At 36.1% G+C, this 18462-nt stretch overlaps 2 protein-coding genes across 7 annotated transcripts in view; both read left to right on the forward strand.

The window, feature by feature from the left end:
* Window positions 1-15794, forward strand: part of LOC124169768 (activating transcription factor 7-interacting protein 1-like) — a 95496-nt gene extending 79702 nt beyond the window's left edge. For all 6 annotated transcript variants that reach the window (XM_046548489.1, XM_046548494.1, XM_046548493.1 and 3 more), the window contains 10 exons: window positions 1210-1392; window positions 2703-2916; window positions 3563-3750; window positions 5184-5342; window positions 7461-7542; window positions 8005-8063; window positions 8198-8284; window positions 9903-10005; window positions 11694-11863; window positions 15496-15794. In XM_046548489.1, the coding sequence (XP_046404445.1) occupies window positions 1210-1392; window positions 2703-2916; window positions 3563-3750; window positions 5184-5342; window positions 7461-7542; window positions 8005-8063; window positions 8198-8284; window positions 9903-10005; window positions 11694-11863; window positions 15496-15597 (1347 nt within the window). In that variant the 3' untranslated portion in view covers window positions 15598-15794. The remainder of the gene's footprint in view (window positions 1-1209; window positions 1393-2702; window positions 2917-3562; window positions 3751-5183; window positions 5343-7460; window positions 7543-8004; window positions 8064-8197; window positions 8285-9902; window positions 10006-11693; window positions 11864-15495) is intronic.
* An 818-nt stretch (window positions 15795-16612) lies between these two features.
* Window positions 16613-18462, forward strand: part of LOC124169116 (proteasome adapter and scaffold protein ECM29-like) — a 36344-nt gene continuing 34494 nt past the window's right edge. Inside the window, exons 1-2 of the mRNA XM_046547609.1 lie at window positions 16613-16883; window positions 17717-17847. Coding sequence (XP_046403565.1) covers window positions 16859-16883; window positions 17717-17847 — 156 coding nt within the window. The 5' untranslated portion in view covers window positions 16613-16858. The remainder of the gene's footprint in view (window positions 16884-17716; window positions 17848-18462) is intronic.

Genomic DNA, 18462 nt, shown 5'->3' on the forward strand with positions numbered 1-18462 from the left:
CATAGATCCATCACAATTTTTTTTCATTGGTAATTGAAGAATAAGCCCCTGGTGCTTTCATGTTTCCCCCTGCCAAACACCTCTTTAGGTGGCATACTTTGTAATATGTAGATTTAGATGTCAAGCAGCCAATTTCTTGTGTCCTATCTGCATAAGTCCTTCACCTATCATTTTTGTATCTCCGTGACTTAGGTATAAATCATGATAAATTATTCTTCTTTGCTGGAGGACTTTGTCTCAGGCTGTGGGTATTTTTCATTTCTGACCTAACAACCTGGCCACCACATTTCACTCAATCTTTTAACTGTCATATGGTGTCTCTGGGCACCTCAACAGTAAGAGCAGTAAATTTCTTAGCAAGGTACTTTTCCACTTGATGAAAACCTATTTTATGCTTAGAGCATGATTAATAAAGCTACGACAAAGCTTTGTTGTTATGGGAATTATGATGTAGATGAAAATATATTTTATTTCACAAAATTAATTATAATAATTGAAATATATAATTATTAAATATTTATTGGGAAACTGCATTGCATCTATTTCCTAAACATGAGAAAGTCATTTCAGAAGTTTGATATTATGTTATGGCATTGCTTGGATACTCCTCATGCTTGAATGTGAATGGCCTAAGTATAAATTATGTTTTAGAAAGACATTTTGTCTGAGTACTTGTGCACTTTTTTATGTACTCTTCCTTTTTTTTTTTAGAACTATGAACTGTGGTTATGAAATCTGAGCATATTTGGAAAACATCTGTTTCCATGTGTTTGCACGATAAATTTTCACAACATCAGAAAATTCATTATTCGCCCCAAAAAAGGGGGCGAACCGATAAAAATATTCTCTATACTTACATTACGAATATGAATAGGAGAGAAAGAATGCCTAGATGTCCACCCTACCTTCCGCTGCATAGCTTTCTCTCCTCTCCCCCGATGATTCTGCTCGAAGTCCTAAGTCTCTAGTCACTCTATCCACTGCTCCACACTACTCCGGTCACACGACAATACTTCCTCGCTACCTCTCACGGCATATGGCCTCTATTTCAATTATTACCAAATTTTAACTATATTTTTATATTATCTGTTTTCAACCATGGAATCATTTGTTTCATTTTGCTCAGAATATAATTGTAAATATAAAGTGTTCTAGAAAAATTCCTAAGTTACGATTCGAGAATCTTACTGATTGTCTTTGTCTTTTCAGATTCTTGCTGCGTACAAGAACAGAAACCGGGAGGACAGATGTTTTGTCACACCCCCTGGTACCAGCAATCCTGCTTCCTCTGCAACTTCTTCCACGGATCGGGGTCAACTGAAATATGGACGAGCATACACCCCAGCAAAAACAACTCCTCCATTCACTCCTAATGGCAGCCCAGCTTCAAAGGTATGGACAATTCATAACATAAATGGCCTTTTATCACAAGATGACATTTTCATAACGACTGGTGGACTTCCTATGTGTAATGCCGATCACGTTTTGTAGCTTTTAAACAAATTTCATTTCTTTTAATTAGTACCACTGAATTGTTTTCTACAAGAGTAGCCTTCCATCTGTTTTCAACAATCATCTCTGCCTTTCATCTCTTTTGGTCAAAATCCTAACAAAGTGTTGGCAACACAGCATATGTAATTTACATGTCTTCAAGTGCAACTCTACTAATACATCAAACTCATCAGCAAAAAGAGCTTGTGGTCAGACATTTTAAATGCCATCCTAACACGCCCCTTGAGTGTTTTACATTGGTGAACATACTCGAGGTGTACTTGAACTTGAATAAAAGGATCCACTGAAAAAAAATATTTCTCGCCTTTCTGTAGTCAATGATACCTAGATCAGGTGGAATTATCATGCAATCTTAAGGCCTTTATCACCAAATGCTCCATTTTGCCTGGAATTAATAAAACCTTATTTTTCTCATATAACACTAGTATTATCAGCATTATTGAAGTCAAATTCTCATTTTCAAATCAAGTACATCCTTCGCTACCTCCTTAATGCAATCAACCCACCAATGATAGTTGTTGAGTGTTATCGTACTCAGCCCTACGTTTCTGATTACTCTACCAGAATATGGGCTCTCCACCTGTTTCTCTATCTAATATACACGGTAGGCTATATGACTTGTTATTAGGAGACAAATTTTGGCTGATTATGTTAGCAGGTAATTACAAGGGCCTAATTGCCATCAAGAGATGTATGGGATGGAATTCCAGTGAAGGAGAAGGTTATGAAAGCATTGGTAGTTGATGTGATTTGGCTTTCTGCTTTCATTGATTTTCACTATCTTTTTTCAATATGTATTTTTTTGTTGTGCTTTTAATTTTCCTATATTTGTATTTTCACCTTTTTTGTTCCATTGTGCAAAATTGTGTTCTTTTGTGATACTATTCACTGCAGAGTTTCTGTTTGTATTTCTTTCACGGTCCTTTTTATTTTTGTATATTTGTATAATATTCTGTCGTAGTATTTTCTTGATAATTTATTGTTATGTAAAAATATTTATTTTACATTTTCCTCTGGATTTTCAAAGTTAATGTTTTTCCATGTTATTTTTTTGGCATTCTAAGTGCTTTAAATTATATTGGCATGTAGCTAATTATATTTTTAGGGTAACTGGTTGCAATAATAGTTGATATTGTTATTATTTTACTGAAAGACTTGAGTTTATTCTTTCTCTTTGAATGGTGCATTAGGATGGACCGCTCGGTTTACCAGGTCCTGGGAGATCACCTCAGAGGCAGCTCAAGGCTCTTCATCCCCGTCCGTCCGCTACAGTTTCTCAGGCTGGTCCTCAGCCCTCGTCAAGCACACCTCAACCTTCTCCGGCCACTGCACAGTCGGCCCAGGATGCTGCATCCAAGAGGCTAGGCTTCATAGACATTGCGGATGATAAAATATCCAATAGTGGTGTGTTCATTTGTTTGGGATTTTAGTATTACAATATTTAATTTTAATTACTTACCGTCTAGGTTAAGCATTCCGCTAAGAAATTCTGTAAAAGAAGGTCTATATTCTTGAAACAAGTGTCGGCAGAATATTAAATTAATGAAATGTTTTTTTTAAATATCATTGCATCTGAATGATTCAGTAATGACTTTATGACTTGTGTTAAAAACTTAATGCCAACTATATGGAACCTAGTATAATTGTGCTAGCATTTTTTATACATTACCATATACCTCAGCTTATTCTGTATTGACTCAGGGAAATGGATGATTTTTATTAACTAGATTCTTTTTCATAACTTTTTTGCTACACCGATAAATTTATTGTATCTCATAAGATATAATTATATTAAGTAATGAGATTTTTTGTTTTTTTTTTGTATAATTAAGTATTAATTGCAATGGACTTCCATGCACTGTAGATGATCATCCCAACAAAATATTACCTGCATCATAACAATTGTCTTATATCTTGTTACAAGGATCTTTCTTTCCCACTTTCTGTTTATTTCTTCGTGTATTACTAATATTGTCTAATCCTCTCTTAATAGTATAAAATTTATACTTTACTCTTGTTTTGTAATGAATTCTTAATTATTTGATTGTAGGATCTTCAATTGGAGTGCGGCGACACCAATTATCTTCTGTGATAGTTTCCTCTGCACCAAGTAACAGTGTGAATTCCAGCCCTGGAATGAATACAATAAGTTCCAGCCAAGCCATGCCCCCTGCCCTCAAAGTTGTTCCTTCGCAATACTCCCGTACTACTTCCCTTCCTGCAGGCACTTTCCAAACGGTTAGTACATTTTTATTCTTTCACAAACCAAATGTCCTCGGCATGCTTTCATACTTACAACTGTTATGATGGACTGCTGCTGCTTGATTTTAATTCCTAAATTTGAAATTGCATTTGCGTTGCTTTTAGTAACACAATTCGTGTGAATGTCTGGGCTTATTCATGTACTCACCCTTTTCTAAATCTTAGAATTCTCTCTGCCATTTGCTCATGCTAATACTCATTTGGGTATACAGGCATCCCCCGAGTTACGTATGTCTCGACTTACGTAAATCCGTACTTACGTAAGTGATAACCGTATTTCAAATGATTACGTTAATTTTCCCAAATCCACACGATCGGTCAACTCTGGGAATAATATTACGCATTTTGATTGGCAATGCTTGAGATGCAACTCCCAGACTATATTAATGTTTATCGATTTTGTATCTAATAACGTAAGAATACGCGGTAGAGTTCATGAATATCGCAGTGAATTGAATGAAACTTCACCAAGAATTTACCGCGCATTTCTCCGCTGAGAATTTCACCGCGCCGATCGCAATCTCTGAAGCACTAACGCAAAGGTTCGACTTACGTAAATTTCGACTTACGCAGAGTCTGCCGGAACGCATCTCTTACGTAACTCGGGGGATGCCTGTATTTGTTTTATCTTCTCTGGGATATAAAGTTTACCTTCCTCTAATTTAGTTAACCTTCATCTTATTAAGTGATCGCATGGTAGATTTTTTTAACTCAGGAATTATTTCAACTCACAGTTCCATTTGTAAGTTCAGGAGCCATTTTTCAGTTCTAGTTCGGAAAGTATTATATAAAATACACTATAATGAGCTTGTAGGGTGTCATAGGGAGACATAACTGGTAACCTAGCGAGTTGGCCTTTGGGCGTCTGATTGAAAAGTCATAGTTTCAAGCCTGGTAAAGTTTGATTCCTCCTAATGAATTTTATTTTAGTGTATGGGTGCTGAAAGGAAATAATTGGTCCCCTACCTTGAATTCTAAAGTTCCCCATCCTGTGTAGTGTTCATTGTGTTCATATATTTCGGGGGTGGTGAAAGGAGGGTCCGTACCCCTCGACTTCCTCCCTCGCTATGTCACTGAACCTTAGTGAGGGTAGTCTACATGAAGATTAGAAACTTTTTGGTCTATTTCGGCCCATCATTGTATGACCAGAGTATCTTAGAGATTACCAGAGATGGCCTCAAGGTTTCCCGACCAATGCTGGTCACTTTCTCAAGGGAATCTTGATCACTTGTGAAAGCAACCGGCATTGACTGGGAAATGCTTGGGCCACCTAAACTTTGAAATAACCCAAAAGGTTTTCAATTGCCATTTACGAAAATAATTATAACATGGATGATAAACTGAACATAAATATTTGTTTGCAATAATCTGATTTACTATTTAATGCCTTTTTTTCTGTCTATAATTAGTCTGGGGCTAATACCAGAGTTGTTACTGGAGCAGCCATTCCTGTCGCCTCTGGTACACCTGTGGCCAATTCTCGTTTAACGTACATCATACCTACTTCAAGTCCTATAGCCATGCAGCCAAGGCAGCTATTACTTCAGACAGCCGCTCAATCTCAGCAGGTGATATATTCCCCCTTTATTTTAAGTTGAGGTCACTAATGAAGGGGTAAAATTTAAAAAAATTAATTGACTTGTAAGTGGTTCAAACACTGATCTCCCAATGCCTGGTTAGGTACCCATTATAGCAGTTTTATTTCAAGACAAAATTTAAGTATACATACGCTATCAATTAATCACTCATTTTGGAATCAAAGGGTTTGTTATGATGTAGAAAGGAAGTGCATCTTAGGATTCATATGTAATTCTTGTAGTAAAAGAAATAAGAGAATATTAATTTCTATGAACAGGTCATCATAAGAATGTGAGCTCTGTGTTTCTAATTAATGGGCATTCATTTTCTAACAGTGGCGGATCTATGGGGGGCTTAGATACTATAGCCCCCCCTTGGGTTTCCAATTTACAATAGATAGAATGGTAATTTTTTTCCGACCCCCACTACTGCTGGAATTTTTAACCCCACTTAGCCCCCCTCGTCCTTATCCTGGATCCGCCACTGTTTGCAAATATTTAGACCCTACTCTGGATGAGAGCTTCGTTTATGATATTTATTTTGGCATGATAGGTGCAATACTTACTGCCATTGAATGAATGAATTAATTGCAATTTCCTGCTAACGTTAACAAAATATGTAGAGAAAGTTAGCATTGTGTAACATAATTATAATGACCGACCAATGATTGTGATTTTATGTTTTCCAATTCTCCCTTGCATTTATTCATCTTGATAAGTATGTCTTGACATGGTCTGGATTAATTAGGGTGGCAAGTGACTGGAGAAAGTTGTCAGGGATTTTTGATATCCTGGGAAAGACTGAAAACTGCTGTAACAGCCTTTAACTTCCTTTACGTTTATCTAGTAGACATCCTGCCCAAATTTTGCTAAAAGATTTTACTAACCAGTACTAATGTTCATCACTTATATTTGCCTGTGAGGGCTTTATACTTGAGATTTTTATATAGACCGTAATTGTGTGTTTTTAGTACGAAAATTTAAAGCATGTATTGTTTGGATGAGATTTAAACTTACGAACATTTAACATTTGCTATATCGTTTTTGTTAGTATGTTCTTATATCTTTTCATTTTTGATTCCAACTTGTGACATTTAGGCCTCCCTGACTGGAAACAGTTGATTGAGCACTATGGTTAAGGTATTGAATTGTTTAGTAAATAAACATGGTAATCTAGCACAACACTCTGAACTCCCACAAATTAGGAACAAGTGCTCATGCATGTTGCAGTCGAAAAGACTACTCCAAAAAATGACAAAGCGCTCAAATTGAAAGTGTGGAGTGGTCACAGTTCAAGTAAAATTCCATAGCCATGTGCAAGGTCACTCACTCTCCTTGAATGCACTTATTAGTCTCTAGGGAAGAGTATAATTTCTTCCCTCAAACTCTCACTAACAAAGATGAGGTCGCCTGTTACAACCATGCCAGCCATGATCATGAGACCAAATACCACAGTATTACAAGTACCTCCTGGAAGTAAGTAACCATAAGTCCTATGAATACATATATTAGTCTAGTTAGTTCACTTGTAAGTATGGAAGCAGACTGAGTAGCATATTCTTGGCCTTCCTGAATAGAGTAGTCGATCGAGCACCATTTAGAGGCCAAGATGATCACTTGGAAGATCTCCTGATCATCCAAAAATTCATCTTGGAAGGGGGAATGCCACATTCCCATTAGCCCAGGCAGATTTTTGCCCCATCCTTTTCAGGTATGGATTTTTTCCTTTCAATCTTGCATTGATTTTTCAGTAATCACATATATGTAAGAGGCAAACAGTAAAAAGTTTGTGTTCAGACATGTTACATTGGATACTCTTCTGAAGGATTGTTCAATTCAAAGCAAATCTAGGAAAAAAACTCAACATTGTAGTCGTCAGTAGTGCGACAGATTCTGTCGTGGATTAGCATTCCCTCTGACTATATACCAACTCGCGGTACGAGACTATATACCTCACTAATTCCTGTGGCTATCTCCTAGGCTGCAAAGGATGTGTCACCATTTGGGTATATCTTATTCCAACTCCAAATTTTCATACACTTTGCTAAGGTTTACAAAAAATATATTCTTTATTGTTTGAATTTTCTAATGCCAATTTTTTTTCTGTAGATCCGTGGGAGGTCACCTGTTACAACCATGCCAGCCATGATCATGAGACCAAATACCACAGTATTACAAGTACCTCCTGGAAGTAAGTAACCATAAGTCCTATGAATATATTAGTCTAGTTAGTCTACTAAACTTCAATCAATTGTACTAGTATTGTGCTGTCACAAGAAAATATTCTATGGTAAAGTAATGAGCATTTCTTTTTGTTTGTTTTATGAAACTTGGGTTAAGAAATTATGTTCTGCTGAAATACCATAAAATATTAACCAACCAACCTTTGGTTAAATTTATAAATTTTAATTGAAAAACAGTGATTTTGTTTGAAATATATTTCAAAATTTGGTTGGTAGAAGTGAAATTTATGCTATTGTGATAATAGGTAAACCTTTTTCCCATTGCTGAAATGTTGTGAAACATTTTTAATTGCCTTAAGGAAATATGAAATGGTAAAAATGGGATTCAATTCGATTAAACAAATGTGACATAACTACCATTGTATTATGTTCATATATGGTCTGATGATTCATTACTTTTTCCCCTCCAGGTATCAGCAGCACCACCCCATCGTTAATTAGGGCAGTACAACCTGGTGCAGGTCAGCAGGTATGTCATTGTGTACTCTACCTTTAGTGAAGCAGTGGTACATATATCTTAAGTTTCTGTTTATGATGAGAGCATTAGTAATGTGTAGGTGACATTTTTTTCTCTGTGATCTACAACATTTGTTTCAATTACAGATGATAACTGCAACGAAAACTCCTCCACAGCCACCGCCTACTAGAATTTTAGGACTTCCAAATAGGCCTTCTCCAACATTACCAAAGGTACGTTATCGGTGAAAGATACTTAACCCCGTCCATTTCAATTTATTTGCTCAATATTGTGCTCCTATTCTCCATTTATTTTTTCTGGGGTTCTTTTTAAATGGAATGGTAGGTAATGAAATGATATTTTGTAGTTTGTAATCCACATAAAACAGTGAAATAAAAAGTGGGTATTATTTCATATTGTGCATGAGCAGACCCTCTCCTCGTCAGAACATCGAGAGCACAGCTGTTGCTACTTGTATAAAATTATTTTATTCCTTCACATGCATCGTATTTCATGAAATATTAGTTATTTGTGTACCTTATGGATGTTTTAATATCGTTAAACTTTCAAAATATTAACATTGTTCAGCTAAATAAAGCTAAAATTACGCAAATCTGATGACTAACTACACCTGTTGTTGTACAATTTGGCATAGGAAGTTCATGATGAGCTAAATTTGTCATTTCAGCACAAGGGGTTATGGTACTAAATAAGTTATGCTTATTTTTTAAGAAGAAATGTCTTTCTGATAATCAGTGCTGTATTTTCTTGTGTTCTCTTCGGTTGAATGTTTCATTTTGACTCTCTAACTTGATTAAGCTGAATCAGCAATGGTTCTAGCATAAATCACATGGGTGGCCAGATTATAAAATGGGTGGGCCTTCATTTTCATAAAATCCACATCCATTGTATGTTTTTTTTATGGAGTTAATATGGGCAATAAATAATTGTTTAGCAAATTAACCCTTTCACTGCTGTTCAATCTACGAAAACCTTCTCCTCACATGCGGCGAAAAGGTTAAAATGCATTTCATGGGCCCATGGAGAAGGTACTTCCAGGATGGGTGTGGTACACCCTCCAAAGGGTCGCTAATTCACAACCCTATCCTCGACGAGCTCACCCACGCAGGACCGTCTCCTCGACCCTACCAGCGGGGGTCCTCCCTCGAGAAAAGTGACCGCTCTGACTGCAATTTGAAAATCAATCAATCAATCCGATCATCCAAAAATGATTGTTTTCATCGCACTCCTACCAATCAAGCAATGAAGTACGTCTTTGAACCGTGTTTCTGCGATGAAAAATAACAATTTAATTAACTTTGCTAAAAACGTAGCTGAACACAACCGGCAAATGGCCATTTTAGCAAAGTTAACAAAATCGTTATTTTTCATCGTAGAAACACGGTTCAAAGACGTACTTGATTGCTTGATTGGTAGGAGTGCGATGAAAACAATCATTTTTTGATGATCGGGTTGATTTTCAAATTGCAGTCAGAGCGGTCACTTTTCGGGAGGGAGGTCCCCCGCTGGTGGGGTCCATGAGACGGTCCTGCGTTGGTGAGTTCGTCGAGGATAGGGTCCCGGATTAGCAACCTTTCGGAGTCCTTCGGCAAAAGTGCTAACCGCATGGCAGGGAGGAAGAAAAAGTACGTCCACAGCAGTGAAAGGGTTAACAGAGTAGTTTTCCTCATGCCCGTAACTTTAGACAATTTATTTTAATTTTATAAAATTAAGTTTAACTTTGGACTTTAATTCTGAAATTTGTGTCTGTCTTGGGTTGGCTTGGGTCCACCCAGGCCCACCCCTAATGCCGCCATTGGACTGAATACTTATTCTAAGTTTTTCTTGTAGCACCCAGCTCCTTTACCTGCTCAGCCCCAACCAACTGTGGTGAATGCTAACTTGAAACCTATTCCTAGACGACCAGTATTAAAGCTCTCAAAAGTGATGAATGGTGAGTTTCTATCTATCATAAAGTAGATTTCCTTTTTAAATTTTTGCATAACATCAGATTTGTCTTATTTATAGATATTTAAATTTTAAAAGTCTTTTGGTTCCTATATTTGGCATTGTAATGATAAAATTTTATTAAGATTTTTATTGAATTAAATTTGTTTAATGAAATTACCCTGAAAGTAGTCATTTGGGTCCCAGAAGCCAAGTTGTAAAAGTGCAAAAAAGAAGTTTTTGAGATAATTGAAATTAAAGCTCCTAGTCATTAAGTACTTTCCTGGTATTTTTTGCTTTTCTTTTATGGCCATGTCCTACGAAATTGGAATCTTTTTCTGTGATTTATAACCCATGTATGAAGAATTGTGAATGATTTTGGAAGACTATGCTTGAGACATTATCTTTCTTCAGTTTAATTGAAGTATTACATTCATCTTCAGCACAGTGTTTCGTCAAACTGATGCATCATGAACAAACTAATTTTTTGTATTAGTAAAGTTGGACATTGCAATATTTCCACGCAGTTTTATTTTTGACACTACGCTTCTTGTTGCTACAAACAACATTATCAAGTTTTTTATTTGATAATGTTGTTTGTAGCAATGAAACATGTCCAGCTTTACTTATACAGTAAAACCTCTATGTAGTGAACCTCTTTACATAGTAAACCTCCATACATCATACCACCCCTACGGTCCCGTCGGATTTACAATATAAGCAAACCTCTTTGTAGTGAACCTCTTTATATCGTAAAACCACTTATCATACCAAGGAGACCCCCCCCCCGAGACGGGCTAACTACCTCCGCAAATCATACTGAGACAACTAGAGACCATTAATGCAGCCGTGAATATGTACATGGAATAATAATAATAAAATGCCTTAATTCGGATGAGGTTGAGACTGAAAAGTACCCTCTTCCACCTAACCCCTCTGGAATTATATTTTCAGTAATAAATGTTTCAGTCTTTTTTTCTTATATACCTAATTATGCTGTAATTTTCACGTTAATCATTAGTTGTGGCCATTTTGTTCCGTATGAGAGCACCCCTAACAGTAAATGAGAAAAAACGTATCCAATCATTTTAAGTTACTGTTGAATTGAGAGAGATCACATCTTTTTCACTCAAATCATGGTAAAAATCATGCGATAGCGTTCGCTTTCTGTAATTATTCAATAATAAATATGTATATGTTCACTGATGCATGCATGTGTGTTTAAACACATAAATATAATGGTTTAAAAGACAGTAGGGCCTTTCATATATTCACATTCAAAGGATATGAAAAAATGGCACCCATCACTGAAACCTCTCTATAGTGAACCTCCATACATCAAATTGCCCAAATTTTGGTCCCCTTTATTACGATGTAAAGGTTTTACTGTATTAAGAACTTTCACCACATCGTGCCTAACATCATACATGATAAACTAAATTTTACTAGCAGATTTTTTAAAATTGAAGTAATTTTGAAAAATTATTCCATTTTATCAAATCTTTATGCCAAATTTCTCACTTTGAGATACTCCAAATTTAACATTGAGCTTAAAAATATTTTTCACTGTCACAATAATTGTATTCATTAAGTTTACTGCAACATACTTTTGAGGAAGTAAGGGAAAATTATTTATGTTTACTTTCTGCTATTTTAAATGCATGTAAATGTATGTACTCTCTTGAATCTTTCCAGGCATTGTCCTCTCTTGGAACATGACGGCAACCACACCTCACGAGGATATTGCCAGCTATCAATTGTATGCTTACCAAGAAGGTGCCAATGCCCCTCCATCCCCATCATTATGGAAGAAAGTTGGTGACGTTAAAGCTCTCCCTCTGCCTATGGCATGCACTCTTACACAGGTAAATAACATTTCTCTTAAATAACTTTCGTGAACATTCGTGAAAATTTCCGAATTGAACTGAAGTTAGGTGCATTAAATATTGCATTCACCTAATAGGGATTTGTTGTCTAAAGATTGTTACATAATTTAGCCAATTATGCTACCAAGGTGTCTTTCCCTAGTTAGACTGCTAGCAGCGTAATATGCTGTGCAGTCCACACCATCTTGACTGGTATAGTCCGAAAATTTCCACAGAAGGGAAAGAGGCCTTGCTTAACTGGCTAAAGCACATGACAGGAAATTGGGAGATCTGGGTTTGAATCCCGGTCAAGGTGAATGATCGGTAATAAATCTGGGAAAAGTCATGGAATCATTATAAAGTCATTTCAGGCTTGACGTGGTGGAAATGGGATATATCCATGATAATATTTAAAACAAAAATTTATATGTAGTTATTTCCTCACCTTGAGAATGACTTGTGTCGAAACCATGGTCAGTAGTGTAGTTGTGTTATTAAGTGTAGAAATTACTGTTTTTTTTTAATTTCATCAGGGAATCTTGTCCATAGTATCAGAGAACTTTCATGTCACTGCAAGTGAGTCATAAGTTATTGGTTCTCTATGTCACAGTAAAGACTTAAGGAGTAGCATCTCAACTTAAATTTGATTCTGTATTTTGATTTTCATTTGACTGAACTTTAGTTTACCATTTACTGTTCTATACTATACCTTTTGGGGGAGTATGGTAGCTTAGTAGGTTGAGCACTTGGATGCGGACCTAAGGGTGGTGGGTTCAAATCCTGAGTGAAGTCTTCCTGCTCCCCCATTTATTATCCTCGAAGCACAAGGTGGCTCAGGGAAAGCAACTAGCCCCTCTACCCTGAATTTGTGAAATCATGCCTGTGGTTTAGTCAGGGGTGACCGCTACCCTTACCTATCCAAACCAACCTATGGAGTGTTGAGTTTGTATACTCTCAAGAAATGTGTTTAAAAATTTATCTAAAAACACATTTTTAAAGAAAATGTTTATTATATTTTATTAGAGTATTTTTTATTGACTCTAATTCTTCAATATTGTAACAACAATGTAGTGTTTATGATCTTGGAGTATAGGTCAAGATAAATAAAATACACAATAATATAATGTGTATTTTATTTATCTTGACCTATACTCCAAGATCATAAACACTACATTGTTGTAATAATAAGGAAGGTCAGGAGAAGAAACTTTATTCAATATTGTAACTTAATCATTGAAAAAGAGATTGAAAATTTCAGGGCAAAGTAGTATTTCTTCAGGGAAAAATCTGAGAATGTGATTTTGGAAATCTAGTGACAACCTTGAGCAACGTACCAAACTGTAGCCCCAATGAAAATCTGTGTTAGCCAGTATTAAAGTAATAAACTGAGGGCTAGCCACTCAAGCTCGCAGTATGTGCAACAATCCTGGGAGGAACTTTTATCATTGCTGAGAGATGAATGTGGATCCTCGTTAAGGAAAATTTATTCCTCATTTCAAATTTTTCAACTAACTGTCAATTTGCATATGACTTTGTAGTGGTTGCTGCTGTGGAGTGTTATAAGCCTTGAATAAAAATGACAAATTCCCTTTCATTCAATTTTCTGGCTTCAGCCTTGGGACTGTGGTGCTGTGTGTACAAATGACTTTGTATGTTTGGCAGCATGCACCAGCTTGCCCTGGAAAGCTAGTAAAAATCCACTGTATGCTTAATCCAACTGATGGCGTCAGTGGTTCGGAGCACCTGGTGCAAATTTTAGGGATCCAAATTTGAATCCTGGCTAAGGAAAAAGATTTTTCCATTGCGGAAATTTTATGCACTTCATCTACTGTTGCCGATAAGGAAATTCATGCTGTAAATTACATTTTTGTATGTTAGTTTTTGCCTATGCATTAATTTACATGATTATTTTTCTTTATTAATTCAAAACTAATCATGTGTAAGTGCTGTAAGAGAAAGTCATTATTCTTTTGAATCATAATATCTATTTAAGTTTAAACTGAGCATTGACTACTGTATAGTTTTTTAATGTACACCCATGTCTCGTATAGCGCAATTTCGATTAGTGCAATTTCGATATAGCGCAAATTCGTTCCTCGGGGAAACATTGCAACGCAGTGTAGCCTAATCAAAAATCTAAAACGCTCTCGTGATAAAACGTGCACTTGCGCTAAGTACACACGAAATTGCTATCATTTTACGCATATTAATAGTATTGCTTGCTTCAAATCTTCTACTTTGTTTATGTATTAATCGAAATCTATTGCTGTGCAATGGCCAAAAGCATTACTCGTCATCGGGTCCAGAAAGTCGGCCTACCGAAGTAATTTATCTCGTCTCCTTAACAGAATGAGTTAATTTAGATCATAAATTAAGCGTGGAGCTAGTGGAAATGAGTTTTTTTAAGCAATACTGGTTGAGACGTAATTTTTGCCGTCATAGGTTATCGGGCGATTGACTTCCAGGTAGAGGGTCTACACTAAAACCTTCAAGGTCATCGGTATTCACGGGGGAGAAATGGAGTGGTGGCCGAGTTGCGTATGAATAGCATCAACACATAAAAGGGTCCGCTATAGAGTCTCAAACACAATAGCTTCGTTCCCTCCCCGCAGTCGTAGGCCCTCTGCGTCTCAAGAATACAGTTCAGCAGTAGAAGGTGATTTCGATAGAGCCATGCAGAGTAAAAACCAAGAGAAAATGGCAAAAAATAGGAATGCGGGTAGAAAAATCAAGAATTTATCAAGAAAAACCATAAACCTAGAAGAGAAATTGATATACTAAATACAGTGTTGACGAGACGATATTGTTTTGGAAAAGAATGCAATCTCGTTCATTCATTTTTAGGGAAGGAAAACCTGGGTCAGGATTCAAGGCATTTAAAGACTTTCACGTAGCTGCTAATGACTCGGAGGACTTCAAATTAAAATGATTTATCATTCATAAACTCCGCTAGCTATGAAATGGCATTCAAAGTAGCATTTGCCTGTCATTTCGATGAGCAACAAAAGGGCCTGGGTGACACAATAGTTGTTTTTAGACTGGTTTGAAAATCATCAACTGCCGGCAATGCATTACGAACCCCTGAGATAGCAGATGTTAGCCCACCTGCACGACAGGAGGGAATTTCAAAAGCTCGTAAGAATTTTTTTTAACGTGAATAAAAGTCTTCAAATGCGTGCATACTATCTTTAAAGATGTTTTAAACTATAAACATTTATATAAATAATGTTTTCTAAGGCTATTTATGGGAATATATGTTTTAGAGGAAATTCAATACCCAAGACCTAAGCTACCAGGAACGCATCCCTATCTTCCCAATGTTAAAACGCTCTCGTATAACGCAAATTCGTATAGCGCAAAGACCCCAAGGAACGCATCCCTTGCGCTATACGAGACATGGGTGTACTGCATTCCATTTGTGTGGGCATAAAATTTCATCAGGATATGATAAATGAATTACTTTTTAATGCATAATATCTCCTGTTAAGTATCGAGTTACTTCAAAATTTCCCTATGATTTTATCGATTGTGTATGATGAGTTGCAGATTATTAATTTTCCTAGTTAATGTTCAGCAGTAGGTTAAGCATAAAAAACTTTCTTATAATAATACAATTGAATTTTTCCTTTCAGTTTGCTGATGGTCACACTTACCATTTTGCTGTGCGAGCTGTGGATGTGCATGGACGTGTTGGGGAATTCAGTGTGCCTGGCACCATTGAACTTTTCAGTTGAATCTCTCCTTCAATGATCTCAAGTGGTGGCTACAGTGCTCGTGACTGATTTGTTTCCAAGAGCACCAGTATTTACCTCAAATGTGTGAAAATACTGCCTGAAACTAATCAACGGGAATGCAATGTTCATGTTTTTTGTACAAATTTTTTTCCATCGCTAATAATAAAGTAGTATAATAATAAAGTTTAAGTATGTGAGCCACTTATTTTCATTTTACGAATAGCCTGTACCCACCGCATAAATAGGAGAAGAGGCTTTTTTATCCTGTGTCATGTAATCATATGCAATGGGATGAAGTATTACCAAATAAGGTTCAGTAATTAGTTATAATGTATTTGATTGATCATTGTTAATAAGTCTGAAACCAAAGATGATGAGTTGTTCCCCAAGTAACTTATTCTCATTTTACTCATTGCCAGTACTGTAGTGGAGCAATAGTATACTCTCTTTCAGGTGAAAGTGTCGACTCTTATTTCACCGGATTGTTCTGATAAGTTGTTGAAATGTGGCAGTTTATGGCAATGGATTGTATTTAGATGTCATTGGATCTATAAAGTCTGTGAACTTTGCTGTAGGGTTGTGAGGGCAAAATTTTCCTGACAACTTATCTATGTTAAATGATGCCATTATTATATATCATATTAATATTTTTCTCCTCTCACTTATTTCAAATGCCATCCATTTTTATGATATTTCTCTCATGATCTCATTTATACATCCACTCAATCAATTTTTTACAACTATAAAATGGCAGATACATTGGGGAATTGAAGCATATTTAGATATGATTTTCATTAGATGTGAAAATTGAGCCTATTTTGGTAAATAATGAATGCGATAATAATCAATCTATTTTTCATCCAATGTAAGCATCACCCAATAATTATCCTATTTCATTCACTTAACTGATGTAAGTCCCCTATTGTGAGGCGCAATTGTACCCTCTTTAAACTTTATTACCTAGTAGCTGGATTCATCTTCAGTTGTAGGAAGTTAAGGGAAAGTTCTTGGTTGCTCCCTTCATTTACAACGTGAAATTCCTATTCATTCAAAGGCGCGCCCCTCTTGGGTGAGGGTTGGGCGGAGAAGGTTAATGCATGACTTCTCGCTCATTATATTAGGAGAATTATTCACGATTCAATGAAGCTAACGAGAGAATTTCACAGTACATCTTTTGCTGACATGTTCTTCATAAAAAAAATATCCAGTTGCTTCCGGGGCCTTTTAAAAGTTTGTAAAACAAAACAATTGAATAACCAACATGGCGTCAGCCATGGATGAGCATGGTAAGCAAATGTTCTGTAAACATACCGGTAAAATGTAGCATAAAATGATTAAGACTTGGAGAAATTATTTTTTTAGTTATAAGAAGATTCCATAGTTTAATATATATGCAATTTTCAACATATTCCTCGGTCAATCGACGGATGGAATGACGTATACTATGCCTGTCATTATCAAAATTCTATACGTGCAAAATTGATCATATTTGGGGTTTTAAACTAAACTGTGCCTATTTAAATTCCACTCTGTTATCCAAAATAATTCTAACGAATAGCATTTAGACTCCTCCCTATATATATGCTCGTCACGACTGGAATTTCGTTAAATGTTATTCTAATTTTACAGCAGAAGTAATTTCAATTTTTGGCCTTAAAGTTAATTATTTAATGAAGTTTATTTTAATGTCACTGTCTGTCTAGAATCCAGTTTATTGACCGTAGTTTGAATCTGTCAATTTCTGTTTATTGATGTTAATTTTTTGTTATTATTGGTTATTGGATCGTATCACGGGATAGTTAAAGTCCCTGGCCAAGTATTTTATTATTGTATTGCATGGCTAATACTTATCATGTTGACTGTTAACAACTTTATTGAGCTCGTATTAATAATGAAATCTTTGCATGGTGGAGTCGCAATTGGTGCGGAGTCGTCATTATGATTTTAGTAAGGTATATTTATGGAAATAGGGGGTGTATTATATTACTACCATTATTTCATCATCAAGAACTCGATTTGAGATTTGATTGAATCATAAGGTTTCTGTTGGTAGTTAATAAAATGCTGGTAGTGTTTTAATAAAGGAATTTCAATGACAGTATTCTGTATTTATTTTTAGTTCTTCTCGAGGAAGTCATCTCAGCTGTTGATGCCGCAGATGACATCGATAAATTCCAAAAATTAGTTTTTGAGTATGTTATTAAAGTACTGCCTATTCTATCCAGCCAGAAGGATGGAATACGCAAGAAGGTATGTGATCTTGACTCTTTCGCAACACAATCAGTTACTCCGTAATTATAGAATTTGGCCTGTTTTGGGATATTTTAGAGCTAGCTTTTAAATCGATATTTTCCTAATTGAGATGGAAATTATGTGTTGGTACATTGCAATATTGTGAAGAATTGTGTGGGGGATTTGGTATGTATGGTCATTAGATTGTTGGCTTCCCACCTGGATGTCCTGGGTTCAAATCCTGGCTGTGCCAGAAAATTTTCAGAGACTGTGAGCAGGCTAATGCTGGGACTGGGATTTTCTTTACTTTTCTTTATGCTTCCCAATGTAGATAATTGTTGCTGTTGGTGGCCTCCTATGAGTTCTATACCATATGGCAGTAGTTCTGGTGAAGGAAGCATGCGGGCATAATTGAGACAAATAGGAGAAAGCAATAATCATATGTAATATTTTTCACTTATGAAATCTTGGCTTCGGGCTTGACATGATGGATATATCGCACTTCCATCGCATCAAGCCAGAAACGATTTCACACGCGAAATAAATTATCCTGGATTATTGCTTTCTCATGTTTGTCTCAATGATGCCGGCATGCTTCCTTGACTTGAAATATAGCAATATGGTATAGTAATA

Source organism: Ischnura elegans, chromosome 12 (assembly GCF_921293095.1).
Source record: "Ischnura elegans chromosome 12, ioIscEleg1.1, whole genome shotgun sequence".
Taxonomy (NCBI): domain Eukaryota; kingdom Metazoa; phylum Arthropoda; class Insecta; order Odonata; family Coenagrionidae; genus Ischnura; species Ischnura elegans.